This window comes from Argopecten irradians, chromosome 1, assembly GCF_041381155.1.
Source record: "Argopecten irradians isolate NY chromosome 1, Ai_NY, whole genome shotgun sequence".
Classification (NCBI taxonomy): domain Eukaryota; kingdom Metazoa; phylum Mollusca; class Bivalvia; order Pectinida; family Pectinidae; genus Argopecten; species Argopecten irradians.
Window position 1 is genome coordinate 16552956 of NC_091134.1, and position 21384 is coordinate 16574339.

General features: G+C 35.5%; 2 protein-coding genes across 2 annotated transcripts; both read right to left on the minus strand.

Annotated features, from left to right (window-relative positions):
- Positions 1-11261: 11261 nt before the first annotated feature.
- LOC138309772 (uncharacterized) lies at positions 11262-12777 on the minus strand. The gene is made up of 2 exons (XM_069250986.1): positions 12572-12777; positions 11262-12431 (listed from the first exon to the last, which is right to left on the minus strand). Exons 1-2 carry the CDS (start codon positions 12624-12626, stop codon positions 11713-11715), a joined length of 774 nt encoding a protein of 257 aa, XP_069107087.1. The 5' UTR covers positions 12627-12777; the 3' UTR covers positions 11262-11712.
- A 5152-nt stretch (positions 12778-17929) lies between these two features.
- Positions 17930-20025, minus strand: LOC138309783 (uncharacterized). The gene is made up of 2 exons (XM_069250997.1): positions 19823-20025; positions 17930-19137 (listed from the first exon to the last, which is right to left on the minus strand). Exons 1-2 carry the CDS (start codon positions 19875-19877, stop codon positions 18425-18427), a joined length of 768 nt encoding a protein of 255 aa, XP_069107098.1. The 5' UTR covers positions 19878-20025; the 3' UTR covers positions 17930-18424.
- Positions 20026-21384: the final 1359 nt, after the last annotated feature.

The window sequence follows — 21384 nt, forward strand, 5'->3', positions numbered from 1 at the left end:
AATATATACAGTACATAATTGCATGTTAGACATTCAGAACTTTTAACACACATTAAACCGCCTTATTGCAACCTCAACCCCATTCTTTCTTTTATTTTTTTTTTATTTTCTGTAATCCCTGAAATCATATATATAACCAATTGTTTATAGTCTCACCAGAAATTTATCATCATGTTTTTAACGAACATGGAGCTTTTCCAACATAAATATCCGAAATATACATACAATAACATGCATGTATTAGGTTTTATACTCGTTTGGCGGTACATGGTGATTTTTTAACTAATAGATATGTATGTATACATGTACATGTACATACACATATGACATTGAACAAAAATGCATATTATGTCAAGTTTGCTCTCCGTGCTTATTTTACTTGATTTATTATTTTATTTTATTTGGACCTTTATAAAACAAGTTATATGGTTATCCAAGGCAAGTCAAATATCGTCTGAGATATTTATTTTAGAAAATATCACCAGAGATTTACATGTAGATAACCATTTTCGTCTCTATATAGTACGATGTGTCTTGTCTATTTCATCATTTATCAATTCCATTATTTATTTATCTGGTATATGTTTGTACAATTTATTATCTTGTCTAGTACGATGTATGGTATCGCAACACGTATTTTATACGAAGTTTAAATACCGTTCCCACAAAAATCCCTCCGATGGCCCCCGGAAATTAGGCAAAGCATAGTCAACCGATCGCCGTATTGTAAACACTCAAAATGACCGAATGTAAGTATTGTTCACACGACGATAATGTATATATATTGTTCTGGGGGACCCTTTAACTTCATTAAATAACAAAACATTCACTTGTTCATGAAAAGTAATAAGTTCTTCCGTAGAAGTTCCTGCTAACATGAACGACACACTTTTGACTGGGCACGCCATTTCGTTTGGTCTGGAAAGTCACGTGATCGTCTACGATTGAAAATGCATATTCAAACACTCTCGATATCGAATTCTTAATCATCAATTTCTTTTGAACTCGGGACTTTTTGGGTGTGTAATTAGGGGAAAGTTGATAACTTTTTATAATATATGTACCCTAATTTTCTTTTGTTGATTTACGGACCCTGAAAGATACGGATTATGCGGCTTTAAAGTGAAAGTATAAATGACCTGTCATAATTACATTCGAATGACAAATTTAGAAATAAAATTCAAAGTATAGGTATTTCAATAATGGATTATATAAGTGATTTCAACTAGATGCTTAAATCTGAGAGAAGCATGTATTTCACAGAGTGAACATATATAAGAGGTGAAATTCTTTAACTCTGTGTAAATGGACAAGCAGCAGGTACCATTTATCAGTAAAATGTACTATTTTATATACACATTATGTGTCACAACGCTGTATCCATAAACTTGACAAATGTCACATAAGAAACACCTTCTAAACCAGGGTCATAGAGTGAGCATCTATAAAATCTGGCATATAAGTCCTGTTACAAGTCTGACAATTCTAAACAAATGGAAGAAATACCTTAATTAATCAAGATCTCATAATCCAGAACATGTAAATTACAGATATATAACCTTCATACAATGGAGTATCATAAACATATTGTATTACATGTTACATGATCAACTCTATGAACAATTGCTAACCTTGATAAGTGACCAAATTTTGGCAAAAATCTATCAAAACCTTGAAACAATAAATGTTTTAACTTCAAACAGTGAACATAATAACAATCTTTTCAAGAAAATACATTATACAACTAACAAAACCGTAAAGTTCTCGTTGAACATCAGGAAAGTTCAGCAGGTATATATAAGACAGCGGACGACGACATCGTTGTCTGTACGATCTGGGCCGGGTTGATACAAAGTAGCAAGTATTCCTGCATGGGATGGGCTGATAGTATACGGGCCGGGCTCGCTGGACGGACAGTTTAAAGATCGGACAATAACTGATTTATGATCAAACACGAAGACGGAATTCCTTTCCTTGGAAAACTAAATCATCACAAGCTGACCATCGGTGACGTCATCGACGAGGAAAAATCCACACATCAGAGTAGAATCAAAGTCAATAAAGGCATAACGGTAAAAATGCAGCAATGACATGCATTATAAATGTCACCACGAATACGTAATCATCATTCAAGGAATATAGAATCCAATGATATACAAGAGGCCCATGGGCCTTAACGGTCATCTGACTAATAGTACAATACAACATAGTCGTTTAAAGATCTTAGCCTATTTGACCCCTATGACCTTGAATGAAGATCAAGGTCATTCATTTGAACAAAATTGGTAGCCCTTCATCCCAGCATGCGACAGGCCTAATATCAGGTCTCTAGGCCTCTTAGTTATTCACAAGAACTTGTTTAAAGGATTTTAGCCTATTTGACCCCTGTGACCTTGAATGAAGGTCATAAGTCATTTATTTGAACAGACTTGGTAGCCCTTCATCCATGCGCATCCTGCAGGCCCAATATCAGTACCCTAGGCCTTCTGGTTCTTGAGAAGAAATCGTTTAAAGATTTTAGCCTATTTGACCCCTATGACCTTGAAAGAAGGTCAAGGTCATTTATTTGAACAAACTTGGTAGCCCTTCATCCCAGCATTCTACAGGCCTAATATCAGGTCTCTAGGCCTCTTAGTTATTCACAAGAAGTTGTTTAAAGGATTCTAGCCTTTTTGACCCCTTTGACCCTGAATGAACGTCAAGGTCATTTATTTGAACAAACTTGGTAGCCCTTCATCCATGCATCCTACAGGCCCAATATCAGTACCCTGGGCCTTCTGGTTCTTGAGAAGAAGTCGTTTAAAGATTTTAGCCTTTTTGACCCCTTTGACCTTGAATGAAGGTCAAGGTCATTCATTTGAACAAACTTGGTAGCCCTTCATCCCAGCATGTCACAGGCCCAATATCAGTACCTTGGGCCTTCTGGTTCTCGAGAAGAATTCGTTTAAAGATTTTAGCCTATTTGACCCCTTTGACCTTGAATGAAGGTCAAGGTCATTCATTTGAACAAACTTGGTAGCCCTTCATCCCAGCATGCCACAGGCCTAATATCAGGTCTCTAGGCCTCTTAGTTATTCACAAGAAGTTGTTTAAAGGATTTTAGCCTATTTGACCCCTGTGACCTTGAATGAAGGTCAAGGTCATTTATTTGAACAAACTTGGTAGCCCTTCATCCCAGCATCCTACAGGCCCAATATCAGTACCCAAGGCCTTCTGGTTCTTGAGAAGAAATCGTTTAAAGATTTTAGCCTATTTGACCCCTATGACCTTGAAAGAAGGTCAAGGTCATTTATTTGAACAAACTTGGTAGCCCTTCATCCCAGCATTCTACAGGCCTAATATCAGGTCTCTAGGCCTCTTAGTTATTCACAAGAAGTTGTTTAAAGGATTTTAGCCTATTTGACCCCTGTGACCTTGAATGAAGGTCAAGGTCATTTATTTGAACAAACTTGGTAGCCCTTCATCCCAGCATCCTACAGGCCCAATATCAGTACCCAAGGCCTTCTGGTTCTTGAGAAGAAATCGTTTAAAGATTTTAGCCTATTTGACCCCTATGACCTTGAAAGAAGGTCAAGGTCATTTATTTGAACAAACTTGGTAGCCCTTCATCCCAGCATTCTACAGGCCTAATATCAGGTCTCTAGGCCTCTTAGTTATTCACAAGAAGTTGTTTAAAGGATTTTAGCCTATTTGACCCCTTTGACCTTGAATGAAGGTCAAGGTCATTCATTTGAACAAACTTGGTAGCCCTTCATCCCAGCATGTCACAGGCCCAATATCAGTACCCTGGGCCTTCTGGTTCTTGAGAAGAAGTCGTTTAAAGATTTTAGCCTTTTTGACCCCTTTGACCCTGAATGAAGGTCAAGGTCATTTATTTGAACAAACTTGGTAGCCCTTCATCCATGCATCCTACAGGCCCAATATCAGTACCCTGGGCCTTCTGGTTCTTGAGAAGAAGTCGTTTAAAGATTTTAGCCTATTTGACCCCTTTGACCTTGAATGAAGGTCAAGGTCATTCATTTGAACAAACTTGGTAGCCCTTCATCCCAGCATGTCACAGGCCCAATATCAGTACCCTGGGCCTTCTGGTTCTTGAGAAGAAGTCGTTTAAAGATTTTAGCCTATTTGACCCCTTTGACCTTGAATGAAGGTCAAGGTCATTCATTTGAACAAACTTGGTAGCCCTTCATCCCAGCATGCCACAGGCCTAATATCAGGTCTCTAGGCCTCTTAGTTATTCACAAGAAGTTGTTTAAAGGATTTTAGCCTATTTGACCCCTGTGACCTTGAATGAAGGTCAAGGTCATTTATTTGAACAAACTTGGTAGCCCTTCATCCCAGCATCCTACAGGCCGAATATCAGTACCCTGGGCCTTCTGGTTCTTGAGAAGAAGTTGTTTAAAGGATTTTAGCCTATTTGACCCTGTGACCTTAAATGAAGGTCAAGGTCATTTATTTGAACAAACTTGGTAGCCCTTCATCCCAGCATCCTACAGGCCGAATATCAGTACCCTGGGCCTTCTGGTTTTTGAGAAGAAGTCGTTTAAAGATTTTAGCCTATTTGACCCCTGTGACCTTGAATGAAGGTCAAGGTCATTCATTTGAACAAACTTGGTAGCCCTTCATCCCAGCAACCTACAGGCCAAATATGAGTACCCTGGGCCTTCCGGTTATTGAGAAGAAGTCGTTTGAATGAAAAGTTTACGGACGGCGGACGGCGGACGGCGGACGGCGGACGGCGGACGGCGCACGACGACGGACGGTGCATGATGACAATAGGTCATCCTGACCCTTTGGGTCAGATGACCTAAAAAGTTACCTGAAGTCCACAATATACAATACAGTTTCCCGCCAAAAAGCACATGGTACGGGAACAATGTCTGTCTGGCCGGCAAGCCAAGACCCGACGATAGACTGGTTCCCTCCCCTTAGTTCTCTACTCTCCGCCAGGCTGCGCTCCGCTCACTAGGGACCGGTAGCGGGTAACCATGATGATTTTTTTGATTGGTCAATCTACATATCCGGTTCGCTGGTATCACTTTTTTTAGACGTGGGAAACCCCTTTACGCACGAAGCGATGGGTCTTAACGTAAAGAATAAATAATTTATTTGAACGATATATAAACAAAATTAAATAAGATCTTAAGTCTTGAAATCATTTCGTGCTAAACAGAGTTTAGTGTGTTCATAGGAACGACGTTAATGACGTTATTTTCTCTTAACGGAAGTAGCCGTCTCCATGATGACATATCATGCGCAGAAATGATGCGCACTACTCTGGAGTTGGAATTCTCACTCAAGATGGCTACTCGCTACCGGTCCTCAGTGAAGCGTACGCAAGGGAGGTAACTGAGGCGGGAACCAGTCTAGACCCGACGAGTACCGAGACTCGCCGGCCACACGGGTGACGCAATCAAAAAGTTACATACTGCTGCTTGTAGTCACTGAATTAGGATTCTCCACCATGTCGGCGACTCGCTTGGCTGCTGTGAGGGTTTATTCGGACGGGAAAATGACGAGAAACTCCTCCATCTGTTATGCGTCACATTTATTTTTTCATTCCATTACAAAACTATCTCCTTCTGGAGAGTTCACATAAAGGGAGGTAATAACAAACTTTTTATATGCTCATACGAGTTATCTCCCCTCTCATGACACCCGTATACACTAATACAGAACACATGTATAGTAGTCTGTACAGTGTTATGCTTTCTTTGGTACATGTTACTAAAACATACATACAGTTTTAGACTCAGAATAATAAAACATCAAGGGGAAATAAATCTTTATGTCTCCCTCACACCAGGGTAATAAATGTATAAAGTTCTTCTCGGAAATCAGTCCACAGAACGAAACCAAAATTAACTTAACACTTTTGATAGAAATAGTTTTGTTCTTGAATCGATTTTTTTACGTTTTTTTACCTGGATGCAACAACTGATTTGAAGGATTTGCCTGTCGGCTTTCCTCCTCCATGGTTCAAATTGTTACCAAATAGATAGTAAAGAAAATAAAAAAATAAAAAATAAAAAGTTTCGGGAATCCAACAAGTTCAATAAACAACACATGAATAATTAGATAATGAAAGCAATACTGCTCTAGTTTAGTTTAATTTATATTAAGCGACAAGCCATTTCAGCAATGTTGTGACCGATACCCTTGAAAGTACATAATGAATGAAATTTTCTATCAATACGAATCACGACGATGTTAATTCACGGATCTTTCGCAAATCTACTTGCGAAAATAAATTGCATGTGAAAGAAAATTGATTTACAGTATATCAAATGGACACCGTTTTTTAAGCACTACATATGCAACTTTCCGGCGTTAGATTGTGATAATCAAACGGTTGAAAAAAAAAATCTTCATTGAGCGACTAGGAAAGTTGTTTAAAAATTTACTTTCGTTTTATACAATACAAACTTAGCAAACCTATATAAATGGTAATAAGCATAAGTTGTGACGTCACAGCATAACACCGGAAGTTGCATTTGCAGTCAACTCTGTTAGATAATTGATTTTACCTAGATGTTGATCAAGTATATACATCCTTTTGCTGTAAGCTGTTAGTGTATTGATCAATACATGGACAAACTTGAATTGAATAGGTAAAATACCTATTTTGTAATCAACTTCAGGAGAAACTAATGGATTTAAATGAATGATGCTTTTAAATGGTTTATGTTTGAGATATAGAAGTCTGTCTCAAGCATAAAATATTATTTATATTTTATTTATCCTCGAGCACATAAACTAACGTTAAAGAAAGACAATGAAACATAGGTGAAAGAACGGTTGAGATACTAAGAAAATGTCACAAAACTATTACAATTATACTTATTAGGTATTTCTGCTAAAATAAAAAAGTGTGTATAATGAAATATATTTATCTGAATTCTGTTATTAATTAGCTTTTAGTAGATATAAACCATACGTAAATAAGTCAAGATTCAACATTCAAGATTTAAGAAAGTTTACCAAACGTCGCATATCAGAATAAAGTACAATATCAATTAAGTTATTAATAAGCACTATAGTGCAATTCGTGCGACAAATTACATACATTATAAAATATTACAGACATCATTGTACACTATGAAACTTTGCAATGACACAGAAATATTCAATATACATTTTGATGTATACTGAAAGCATAGTCATAGGGAATAAAACGTTGATACTTAACACATGTGTTTCACACTGGTGTTGCTGGTAGAGTAACAGACACTTCAAGATATACATAGACATATTAATATGGACCTCAACCAAAAAGAAGTAAAAATATTAAACTAAAGATAATGGATACAATAATGTGTAGAAACGTGACTGCCTACAATTGATTATTACAATGACTTAATGGAATTGCGTCAAAGGGGGCAACTCAACCGGTAGTTTTAGTACATGAACAGATTTAGCCATCTCAGATCGTTCGGTAGACTGATCATGACTGTTCCACACATGGAATGTCACAAACTTCAAAGGTCTTTTCCCATAAGTTGATGTGTTCACCTTTGGAATCGTAATAGTATCGTTCATGGGATAAAAATCAACCGCAACATATTTCAGAAATGATGTAATGACCTTTCACTTGAATTGAATTAAGATTTAAGAAGAGCTGTAGTTTGTTTTAAAACTATTGTGTAACGGGAATGGATAATTTATATATACTTAAATGTTTCACCTTGTGTTCGCAGTTAGCGTCGTTAGTAATATTCCGGAAGTCTATCTACTTCCGCTCTTGAATCAATTCCGTAAGCATTATGTAACCTTATCGTTCATTGGTTGACACAGGGTATTGTTAACTATGGGTATAAATAGCGAGCGCACGTGTAAATCGTTAGTCAGACGGATGCGTTGAGTCGCAGGTCAGCTCACCTTTCTAACTTTCTCTCCTTTTCTAATGTAGGATTTAGGTATATACGCACGTGTAGGGGTATTATTATAGGTTAAGTAAATTGTCCTGTGGAACCGGGTCGGGGGTGGCTTATTACGCACGCACACTGTCCCCAGTATGTGAAGTTATATAGTAACTACTGTGAGGGCAGCTTGACATGTAGGTTATAGGGAATATTCTGTAGCCTTTCATATTGTATTTACTTGTCTAATATCCACGGGGTATAATAAATATATGTTAGTTAATGTTTATTTGCCTTCTTGTTTTATGTCATAACTGGTACGGAACCCAGAATACCGAACCTGGGTAACTATATTTGTTCACATCTAGACAGGTGAAAACCTCGCCTGTTACAATTGTGTGCCGTTGGACAGGTCTTATCTTCCAGTAACTAATTACAACTATTGAAATAAGGGTAGTTTGTTTTAAAACCATTGTGTGCCGTTGGACAGGTCTTATCTCCCAGTAACTAATTACAACTATTGAAATAAGGGTAGTTTGTTTTAAAACCATTGTGTGCCGTTGGACAGGTCTTATCTCCCAGTAACTAATTACAACTATTGAAATAAGGCGTAAATCTATTGCTCGCGTGTTTAAATAAAAATTATTGCTTCATGAGTTGTCCATTATCATTGTACTGTGTACAACTATCTCAATAAACACAATTGCACATTCCTACCAATAAAGTCTAAAATTGCAATGTACATAATTAAATTTTGCTGGTAACGAGTGCTTTCATTGTCTTAAAAAATACTTCATTAACCCTTGAAGGAAAAATGGCGTCACACTTTATAACGTTGTTTCTGATTGACTGAGTTTAACGGTGAAATGATTTCACAGGGAAAAAAAGCAGTTCACGTATTAATAAAAATAAATTATTCAAGTTAAGGATGTATTCTTCTGAGATGTCAGTCCCGTTGAAGTCTCGTTTCGACATAGATCAAAAAAGTTATTGAAATTTTTGATAAAATTTATCAATATCTGTAGCAAGTTGCCAGAAGCAAATTTTGTCAAAAAATTACATTTTTATTCTTGGTAGATTTTTTTATACATGGATTTTAAGAAATGTCCATTTTTGCGGCCATTTTGAAATTGTGTCTTTTTTCGCTTTGAGTAGAGTCACAGTTTGACCATTTTTTACTTAATTTGTTTTTACTTAAATCACCACTGCGCCAGAATTTTTAGCTCTATCGAGCTAAAGTTTGCTGTTAATTTCTACTGGTTACGTGGTTATTAAAATATTAAGCATTGATATGTGAAATGATACGTTTTTGTCACTTTATTTTTAATGGTAATTTGAGCTCTTTAATATTTACTCTAAAATATTGAAAAATAACAAATATTTAAACGGGGCAAAAAAGTAAGCAGTAAGTAAGTTTTTCTGCCTGAGTTAGAAAGAACAATCCTTTGCAAAATATTGACAAAAGTTAAATACCAGAACTTTTTCTATAAAAGGTTAAATTTGGCAAAAATGGCTGAAAATGGTGCATTTTGAAGCTCAAAATTAAGGGGTAGGGGTTGCATATGTTGTTATTCTTAGAAGAAATATGAGTCTCATTAATCATAACTGGTATATTTTTAAAGAAGACTACTGGAAAATAAATTCTACAAACATCCATATATATCAAACACCTCAATAGGATATTATGGCTTTAATCGCTCGTGTATATGGTTAAAACGGCAAAATTCCCATAAAATCCAATATTTTGTCAACTAGGTATCTTTGAGTGACAATAGCTCAAAAATGAGCACACGGACATATGTTTTATCTTCCATTTTCTTTTATTGTATTATGAACTCCTATTTCTAAAAATCTATATGAGAAAAAAAGTTTAATACAAGAAAATGTTGACTCCTTAACAATTAACCATTTCTCATAACTTACAAGGACAATAAATATAAAATTTATGGACCTGTACATTATTGTATTTTAATCATGTAACACTTTGGTAACATATATCTTTTATAAAGGTGTACTGGTTTTGTAAATCAAACATTTTATTAGAAATTCTAGTACATGTACAGTGTACTTGGTTTTAGAAGGCTACAATATGACGAGATCATAGGTACACACTGTACAATCAAGTTCACGATAACGACGCACTATACTGATAAACTACATCTTTTTCACGGGAACACATATCAATAATAGAAGCATCAGCAACGTGCTTATAATACGCGATAATGATTTATTCATATAGTTATTCGATTTACACCTGTCAACTCAGAATTTAATATTGTGCCATTGAAAATCACCCGAATACTGTCGTATGTCATTACCATTTTCATAATTATCTGTAATTGATTTTATTTCATTCTATTCTCAGGGACAATATTTCTAAACTTATATTTGAATTTTATTGATAATTGCAACACGGTACCACTTTTCTGGTGAGCAGGCACATAGGTTCTATACAAAGAAACTGAAATAGGTATACGACCGTCAATGTAGGGTAAATAGGTTTAACAAAATGAATAGTCGTATCAAAGATTTCGTCAATAATTCTGAATATGTACTCTAATTAAGGATGTTAATTTAAGTTGTATTTCATATAAAGTTTCACTATTACAAACTGTCATAAAAACATACAATATGTGAATATGGGTGCTTATGTCGATATACTATTGCCATTGTGGTGAATGTCGCATTAAATATCACACGTTTTAAAAGAAACGACACAGTCCATGTTTCAAACTTTGGGATAATATCGGATAAGACCGAGTTGTATCACGTAACCAACATCGGCAAACCGATCGGAATAGATCGGGACAGTTCGGAGATTTCCAAGTAATTTTAAATGTGTACACGTGGAAAATCAATTTTTAAATTTACTCAATTACATATAATATTTTTACGAATATGAACTTACCAAAACTCGGTAAATATGGGAATTTTATAAACTATGAGAGGCGTAGAAAAATATATAGAACATTTTCAAAGATTTTTTATGACAAAATGAGGAAAAGTTGTAGATCATACAACTTTATTATTACATCACTTTGAGATGAATTTCATAAGTAGCCATATCTTAAATATCTACTTCTCATTGTATATAATCAATAACAAAACTTATTCCAAAAGTTCAAGTTTAGTAACTTCCATAGAACTCCTTGTCTTATCAGCGACGTTATGACAAATTCAACGTCTGGATGAACCAAAGATTGGCTGTGAATAGTTATTGTTGGTCTGACGAAAAGTTTCTAAAATTACATTGTAGTAGAGCGTGCACATCCGTCTGAAAGATATTTGCAGGGCGTAGGAAGATGAAACGTAATGAGGGGGTCAAAGGTCCTAAATATTTCGTAACACCATCCAACCCCCCCAACGGCCCCCCCCCCTGCTCCCGCTTCCTACGCCCCTGTATTTTGGTTTTACATGATGATGTCAAATTATGCTGACTTGTCATTTTTAAAAAGGTAAAATTGTCCATTCACTTTGTTTTACACATTGACTGTAAATAACATTCATATAATTCGTTTAAAGAACTCAACGTGAACTTTATACATATACTCTTATGACGTGGTGACACAAATAAACACTATAAACGCTCATAATTGGACTAGATGACTGTTTTCTCATACTAGAATTGATAGATCGATAACATGGGTATTTTGTCTAAGTTAGAAAATATGATTTGTATAAATTGAAAAAAATACGCATCTCAGCTATCACCAGAGAGAGTGAGACCAGCCTAGTATAATCAGCAGAACGTAAACACTCTCGCTAATATCCACAAAAAGTTTAAACTTTCCCTTGTTAAAATTTTAAATCATTTTTTGCAAAGGTGTAAAAAAGTTATCGTATAGACTGGAGCTTATTGGTGTTTTCCTTTCCGCTGTACCACATGAGAATATAGTGTTGATGCATCGATCGCCACAACAATGCCAAAGAAGCCGACAAAAAGGCAGATGCCTAAGGAGCCTACTGATACAGCGCTTGGCCTGGTGTCTTGGGCGCTGATCCGCTTTCGCCTGTACAAGCTTGTAGACATCTTTGCAACAGTCAGTTCTTTTTTTAAAGCATTGATCAAAGCCGCCAGTTTTTGGTCTTCTTTGAGACTAAGCGACATGTTTCCCCATTGGATTTTCCCTGGACATGCTGGAACGTATCCCGCCGCTAACATAATGTTTCTGTGAGCAGAAGAGTTCGGAATAATGCCTTGAAGCGGGACTGTGCTGTTCTGATCTATTCTACAGAGACAGGATGAATCGTCATTGGTTAGATGTAAAGTAGCATTTACGCTTGCAGTGGTCATCTTTTCTGTGTCATTAATAACATTTGAAATTATGTTTTTTGTTGCAATGTCCAAACCGAAAGTAGTAAATTCAGCTTGTTCAGCCATAGCGGAAGTTGTGGGTAAAGTTGTGAGATCAAGCTCTGTGGTAGTATCGTCAGTTCTATCATCATTAACGTCATGGGTATATTCAGTGGTATGTCCGGTTATTCCTGTTGTAACAGAGGTTGTGTATGTAGTTCCACCAGCCGATCCGATTGGAGATTCAGAATTTTCCTCTGTTACCATGGAGGTCGTGTCTGAAACAAATACCAAGAAAATGTATTATTTCTGATCACTGTCAGCGAAGCAGCTCGGTAAATGTTTGATAAATAAAAACAACGTATTGTATCACTTCTACATTCAAATACCTAGTTCCTAGAAAAGAAGAGATATATACCTTGTTGAAATTCGCAGATGGATTGATACTTCATTGAACATGGCGTATTCCTCATTCTGCCATCAGAAAGACGGCCGCAAAGTTCTTTTGTGCAACGATTTGGTTCTCCAGAAAGCCAGTTGGTCCAGCTGACCAAGGTTCCATCAACCCAAGTGTAGGCCGTACAACTCGAACTTTCTGTATAAAAACCAATCCAAACGTCGGTTTGAAATCTGAAATTAGATTCAGTACTCCCATTTAAAACTATTACATTGTACATATTATTAAATGACATTTGATGTTAGGAAGAGGTTATTTATTTCAAGTAGACATTGGAATTGGCGTCTGATAGCAGAGTATGTGGAGCTTTAAGGAAGCTATGCAGAGGCGTAGGAAGGGGGGATGCAAGGGGCCAATTTACCCCCAACCCCCAACCTCCTGGAGTGGTTTTTTGCCCTTAACCCAATTTTCGCCGAATTAAATGTTCGAAAAATGCACATTTGGAAGAAAAGGTTCTCCTACACATTTTACGTACATCACTTAAGAAAATGTACCGCTGCTCGGCGCATTTCCTACAACGTTCAAGCAGGTCACAAACCTTGTTTAATAAAAATTCGATGCATATCAGCTAGACTATTTTTTTATCCTAGTATGTCTTATACATACATTTTCAAATGATAGATCGACCTAGAAGTAATATATAACAATTTTGATACATGAATAAAAAAAAAATCTAATTCCGGATTTTTCCACGTCGACTGTTTTGGCGATTAAATATTCGCATTTTGCGTGATATCGACACTTATCACGTAAGCTTTGTTCACCATCCTAATTTTAATGCCATCAGATAAAATAACGTTTTCGACTTAGAATTTTACTTTTGAAATTAGTTTGTCGTTCATGTTTTTGCTTGTTCTTCTTATAAAGGTTAATGGTGACGGTTTTTGGCCTACTGGTTGATAATCAGCTGGTGGCCTAACGCAATAAACGATCTGGAAGACTGCAATGATTACGATTACACAACTGAAGTCTCGCTGCATATACAACAATGTCTTCAATTTCAATTTCTTGATTTCCTTATCTCCGAAAAACCCTACACGCACACTGGGATAATTAGGTATTTTTAAATTGTTACATAAACTTCCAACAAAACCGTTACCATCAACGGAACAATTACACCGTTTCACTAAGTAGGCCCCACCTTATGATTATATTAAAAACTGGGAATGACCATGAAAATAATTATATTAGGCACATTGTCATGCAACCACAGGAATATTTTACAGCGTTTTTGGTAAAGGATTATCCCGCTTTTTAAATCCAATTGAATCACCAAATATAGAAATTAAAATAGAAAAAAAAGACTTGGACGAAGCTGTAAAACTGACATTTTGCCACCGTGTTGGCTATCCCAAGCCTGCAGTTCGTGAAGTTCTTGTTGATCACTAATTATTGCGAGTGTCATGCCGGAATCCTCGCAGTCTTTTTTAGCGTCTGACCAAATTGTGTTCTTCTCGCGAAAGATGTATATGCCATTTGCTGTAAAATAAAGTAAACAAGAACAATTCTATTAAGAACTTTAACGTTTGATCAAAGTATAACTGATATTTATCAAATAGATATATAAAGGTACATGTACTTTTGATAGTAAAAGCGTAAGGACAAGTGGGATAAATTTTCTCCCATACTTCACAGGGATATCCCGTGGTTGCTAGGGAAAATATATCTCTATCTTACACAGGGGGTGTAACATGACGTCATCAATACATGCGGCGTAACTGCGGCGCGCATTGTAGATGACGTCATCAATTTTGACGCATAACGACGTTCCTGCGATAATGGCACGATGAAAAGCTGTAAGACATTTGGAATTTCATCATTTTTTTCTATTACGTATGGAAGAAAAAGAATCAAACACGGAAGCCACGGGTTGTCCAGCGATAATCTTTCACTCGGGTTAAGATATCCCTGTACACTTCACAGACCGATGTAAGATTCTATTAATCTTAGCGATATAATGAATGTAATATAAACAATGGATAACATATAAGCTATATAATTATGCTACTGATATGCTAAAATATCGCTTGTGTACTGTAAACTGTAATATGAATTTCCGAAAAGGTTTTTAATTCACGATTCGTAATCCTATGGAAATCGCGAAATTTGAAAGCCACTAAAGACATTTGGTTTACAGTATACTAATATCACAGTAAACCGCACGAATATGTAACTACTTGTCCCATTATTGTAATGTAATGCTGTATAGTAACGTGGTGTGAACCAATTGAAACGGATGGATCTCTGTGTTGGATCTCTCTGTCATCGTTTTTATGTCATTTTATACAAATTATTGGGAGGTATATGGATTCGCGTACGGTGAGTGAAAAAGACAATGAATCAGTCACAAAATATAATCAATTTATAGTATCCCTTTGTGAGATATCAATACAGAATACGCATTTGCTCTAAAGCAAGTTTACTGTAAAGATTCTAGGAACCCTACTGACATCCTCAATCTGTTTAAAATACAGATCCTTATAATCATTCCGTTCAATAGATTGCTCGACACATTCCTTAGGGGTCATGTTCGAATGAGCTTTATACCATTTGATAACATCATATAAAAAAACATGTTCTAAACCTTGCTTTATCAATTGTAAACGTCATTTTGTTCCATTATACATATGAATTTAGCTTTGATGTGCTCTTTGGGCTATATGAATACGTACATAAAACATCTTCTGACATCTTTTCCAAATTATTTCGTCCCCTGAAATTCCCCGTCCAGATTTTGCAGGCCGCAATTCGATTGACCATATCAAAAAGGTCATCCGAACGTGACACATAATAGGATGTTGTCAGATCCTCTTATCAAACGAACGCTAACAGATTATGTATTTTAATCAAATTGTATGCAACCTTAGACATGCATGATAAAAACAATTAACATACAGTGTAGAATATTCAAACAAAAATAGAAAATTAGAACATGAAAGCGATAACTGTATATCTAAAATCATAAAATGTATACTTTACCGTGATAAAAAAAGACAGAAGTCAGGAAAAGAACTCCAAAGCGAACGAGTCCTCCCTCCATACCGGTAAAAATATGCAGTCTGATCCTTCTGGAACTGTATGACGCAAAAGTAAACTAAGTAGCTACAGGACTACTTCATCATTTATGTAGTATTATCATCGAGTGTTACGGATGTATATTTGATGAACGTAAGCGTTTCATAGTCATATCTGTGGTACAAAACAAGTCTTTTCCGTTATACGAGGACCGCGTCATTGCAAGGTAACAAGCATAAATGTGCATTGTATATGTAAATTATACATTAGATATCTTATAAACATAAACTGATAAACTTTACAATGACACAGGAAATACTATTATAACATTATGAGGTATATTGAAAGCATAGTTATAGGGAATAAAACAGTAAGTTAATATTGAACACTAGTGTATCACAATGGTGTTGCTAAAACAGTATCAATACACTGCAAAAGTGTAACTTACTTATATGCCAATATGACAAAAAGTAAAAATTGACAGAATACATGTAAACACTTACATAGTGTAAATTAAAAGTTGTCTTCAATCAAAAATTCTTCAATGATTTCATTAAGATGTAAACATATTAAACTAAAGGTAATTGATAAAATATTGTGTTGAAACCATGTGACTATCTACACTGGATTATGACTATGACTTAAAGGAAATATGTCAAAGGTAGCAACTCTATTTGCGGGGTTAGTACAAATAGTACACGAACAAACTGGCCATCAAAGGAGCGAAGCAGTCGACAGACAACCCGTAGTTATCAACTAGTCTAAGATCGTTGGGCAGACTATTCCACATTTGAGATTCTACAAACTTGAAAGATCTGTTCCCATAGTTAAGGTGTTTACCTTTGAAATTGTAACTTCTTCTCCGAGATAGACATGTACATTAACAGAAACCTGTTTAAGTAAAATGATTTGATGAACTTTCACTTTAAATGAATTTCATGATTCAAGATGAGCTGTATTTTTTTTAAATAATAGCGTGCTGTCTTTCCTTTTAGTAACCAATTTGAACTATTAAAATTATGCGTAACTTCATTGCTCCTGTGCTTGAAACATATCTTAATTAAATTGAATTATAAGGATTAATTTGATTTTTTTATATTATGGAGATATCACATAAAATCCTTTGTGTACGCTTATCATAAACCTCTTCGCGGTTTATCTAGAGTAAACTCAAATTTGTATATTAAATATCTTCATAACATAAAAATCTATTCAAGTTAATTACCAAATATTTATCATAAGACCATTCGAATAAAATTTATGGACTAATACAAAGAGAAAACCTGGTTAGTATCTTACAATACAAGGTTTATTTTTGCGCGACACTTAGCTCCTCCGGAGACAAACACGCCTTTTTCAGGAGAACACACACCATTAATAGGGAACAACTAACTAAATGAAAAAAGTCCTTCGAAATGGCCCTTGTATATACAAAATTGAGCCAAGGATAGAGTTTCAGCCTGACCGCTGATTGGCTGGCTAATTATGAATTTCAAAAGTAAAAATGTTTTCTGACAGGCAATTACTCCTAGATAACAATGATATGAATTTGGAAATTCAGATCATGATTCAGGTTCAAAATATCAATTTTGATAATGAATAGGTAAAAACATTAGAATTTCAGGATTTTTTAGTGCAAAATGCGCCTGATTTCAATATAGCTACCCTGGTTGGAGTTTGAGCTGAAGGACCACAACCTTTTTTTCTGTCTAGTGTTATGTGAGAACCTAGACTTTAATCATAGAACATAATAGCTAACTAATATTCCTTTGTTTCAATAATACATTATAAAACTTTAACAAACCTTAACACTGTGGTCTATATAAAAATATTAAGTTGGTTGTTCTCTAATAGAAGAACTAGCCGCATGCTTAAATTACTGAAGGATGATTTATGCATATTGTTATTCGATTTACACCAGATAACTCAGAATTCGATATCGTGCCATTAGAAATCATCTGAATACAGTCGTGCACCATGGTTATTGTCACAATTATATGTAATTTATTTCATTTTACTTCTATGTTGAGGCACACAATTATGTTCTATACAAAGAATCTGAAATAAGTCTCGGTCAGGGTAGGGTAAATAGGTTAAACAAGATCAACAGTCGGATAAAAGATCGGGTCAATAATTCTGCATATGTACTCTCACTGACTGAATAAAGATATCAATACCATTTGGTTTTGCTTATCCCAAAAGTTCAATATTAGTAATTTCCGTAGAACTCTTTGTCTTATAAGCGCCGTAAAGACAAATATGAAATCAATTGGAGTATCCGAAGGAAGTAAAGGTTTGGCTGTGAATAGATGTTGATAATATTCCTATTGTGTTTCAAAGAGTCAACGTTATCATCAAGTGTGTACAATAATGGCACGCGGCGGCACATAGTCTGATTGAATCTAAGTACATCAAATGATTCTTTAATTTGTGTATCTGTTAGGACAACACAAATAAAGGACTAAAAATGTTCATATCGGGACTAGATGACTTCTATCACATACCAAAATTAATATATCGATAACAGAGCTAATTTGTCAGGGTTACTAGATATCATTTAAAGAAATGTTAAAAATAATTAATTAATTAATTAACAACGTACGCCTCACGTCGTTACCTGATGTAACATGACATATAACTCTCATCTATCACCAGAGAGACTGACACAAGCCTAGTATAATTAGCAGAAAGTAAACACTCTCGCTAATATCCACAAAAAGGTTTTAAACTTTCCTTTTTTAAAATATTGTATCAATTCTGCAAAGGTGAAAAGAAAAAAGTAATCGTGTAGACTTGAGCTTATTGGTGTTTTCCTTTCCGCTGTGCCACATGAGAATACAGTCTTGATGCATCGATTGCCACAACAATTCCAAAGAAGCCGATAAAAAGGCAGATGCCTAAGGAGCCTACTGATACAGAGCTTGGCCTGGTGTCTTGGGCGCTGATCCGCTTTCGCCTGTACAAGCTTGTAGACTTCTTTGCAACAGTCAGTTCTTTTTTTAAAGCATTGATCAAAGCCAGTTTTTGGTCTTCTTTGAGACTAAACGACATGTTTCCCCATTGGATTTTCCCTAGACATGCTTGAACGTATCCCGCCGCTAACATAATGTTTCTGTGAGCAGAAGAGTTCGGAATAATGCCTTGAAGCGGGACTGTGCTGTCCTGATCTATTCTACAGAGACAGGATGAATCATCATTGGTTAGAAGTAAAGTAGCATTTACGCTTGCAGTGGTCATCTTTTCTTTGTCATTAATAACATTTGAAGATGCGTTTGCTGTTGCAATGTCCGGACCGAAAGTAGTAAGTTCAGCTTTTTCAGCCATAGCGGATGTTGTGGGTAAAGTTGTGAGATCAAGCTCTGTGGTAGTATCGTCAGTTCCATCATCATTAACATGGGTATATTCAGTGGTATGTCCGGTTGTTCCTGTTGTAACGGAAGTTGTGTATGTAGTTCCACCAGCTGATCCGATTGGAGATTTAGAATTTTCCTCTGTCACCATGGAGGTCGCGTCTGAAACAAATACCAAGATAATGTATTATTGCTGATCACTGTCAGCGTAGCAGTGCGGTGAATGTTTGATAAATAGAGGTTCCACAACAAGTGACTGTTGTTTATCATGTCAATCAAACTGGAGTTAGTCAATTTTCTAATTTTGAAAAGACACGAGCTTTAGCGAGTGTCTTTTGAAAATTTGACAATTAACAAACGAGAGTTTAATAAACATGATAAACAACAGTCACGCGTTGGGAAACTTATTTAACCCATAATTTTAACTCTAAGATATATTTATACCGTGGTGACCATTTTCTCGTCTTCATTCAGGGAAACCTACCACCAAACAATGTGTAATGATATCTTTCCGCCATAAACTATAATAGTGCCTTAATAGAGAACCAATATTCTATTGTTTAATACTTTGAATAAGCATCTACATATTATACAGTAAATACAATGTTATTTTAAAGAAAATGTGCTATGGAAAGTAGCCTGAAGTTGAAAGCAAATCGGAATCAAAAGATCTTGAAATTGACCAATCAGAGGCGTCGTAGGTGTTATAAGTAATAACCAACTGCTATGGAATTTATCACATGGTTTTTCCATTATGAAACATGCATAGTTATTGGATAAAAGAAAACAACACATTTTATTATGTCTACATTCAAAGACCCTGTTATAGAAAGGAGAATATATATACCCTGTTGAAATTCACAGATATATTGAAGCTCCCGTGAATTTGGCGTATTCCTCATTTTTCCTCGAGAAAGTCGGCCATAAAATTCTATTTGACAATTATTTGGCTCTCCATAATCCCAGTTGGCCCAGCTGACCAAGGTTCCATCAACCCAAGTGTAGCCCGTACAACTCGAACTTTCTGTGTAAAACCCAATCCAAACATCGGTTTGAAATCTGAAAATAGAATTAGTATTCCTTAAAATAACTTTTACGTTGCACATATTACTACATGGTGTTTCGATCTTCAATTTGATGTCTTCATTGGTTTCCGTTTTGGATACCTGGCATTTGGCGAAATGTTAGGAACATCTAGAATATTTTTTCAGTAGACTTTGGAATTAGTAATTAGTGATTATTCCTTTTTTTAATACTCAAACATTAGCTAATCATCTTTGGTTATTGATGGTTTTACGAATACCACGGCGTCTGTAAACGTATATGGAGGTCTTATGGAAGCTACGACGGTTAATTAAAATCCACAAACTGGGATCTAACGTAATACGCGATCTGGAAGACGGCAGTGTTAGGGATTACGGTTACAAATCTGAAGGTTCGTTGCATTTACAATTATGTCTTGTTTACGGCCAAGAACAGACATTTAAGATCAGTCACCTTACCTTGTGAATTTATCATTTGTTCAAACACATTAACCAGAACATCTGTTAAATGATATGCAGATTTTTAATTGCTAAGTAAGAATTAAAGATTCTACACGAACGACAGAATTTAAAGAATTGTCATTTGGACAATAATCTATGTTTATTTGTGTATGTCTAATTAAGATACAAGTACATATAAAACAATTGTTTTACTTTTATTGTCTGTGCAATCAGTACCTCATTCCATATAGGTCATGGTGTCATGGAGTTTTGTAAGTTTATCATGTGTTATGAACCAAAATGGTCCAGGAAAGTAAATATGTTCCACTGCCGACAGAGATTTAATTATATTTATCATTTGATCAATAATTTATGTGTAATCTTATATATAAATGCCTAATTAACACAAACATAAACACAAGATAATTTTATTTACTTTTGTTGCCTCATTCCATATAGGACATAGTGCTGTGGAATTTTTTCATGATACAATTAATTAATGTATAAATTTGTTTTCTTAAGTGAGATACGAAGCTCAAAGCTTTCAATGATTGTAATAGTGTAATACACTTACACAAATACAAATTTGTCTGCTTCTGTTTGTACCAGATAAAAATACGATTCGTACGGTGTAGCATCTTTAAAGAAGAACATCTCGTATGTTTATAACAATGATTCTCTTATATCTCCCGTCCAAACACACCAGGCTAGTTAGGTGGTAAAATGTAGCAAAAACTTCCATCCAACTAAACCCCTAGCATCAAATAAACAATTACAAATTTCATTAAGTAGGCCCCACCCATAAAAACCAGAGAATGACCCTGAAAATAGTTAAATTAATCACATTGTCTTGCAACCACGGGGATATTTTTACGGCGTTTTTGGTATATGATTATCCGGTTCTTAAAATCCTATTAAATTACCA

What these genes read in the sequence shown, in the direction of transcription:
- LOC138309783 (XM_069250997.1), bottom strand. Translation starts at nt 19,877, where the DNA reads ATGAGGAATACGCCAAATTCACGGGAGCTTCAATATATCTGTGAATTT. An exon ending in TATCTGTGAATTTCAACAGG is followed by an intron (nt 19,138 to 19,822) that starts GTATATATATTC and finishes TATTTGTTTCAG; the next exon opens with ACGCGACCTCCATGGTGACA.
- LOC138309772 (XM_069250986.1), bottom strand. Translation starts at nt 12,626, where the DNA reads ATGAGGAATACGCCATGTTCAATGAAGTATCAATCCATCTGCGAATTT. An exon ending in CATCTGCGAATTTCAACAAG is followed by an intron (nt 12,432 to 12,571) that starts GTATATATCTCT and finishes TATTTGTTTCAG; the next exon opens with ACACGACCTCCATGGTAACA.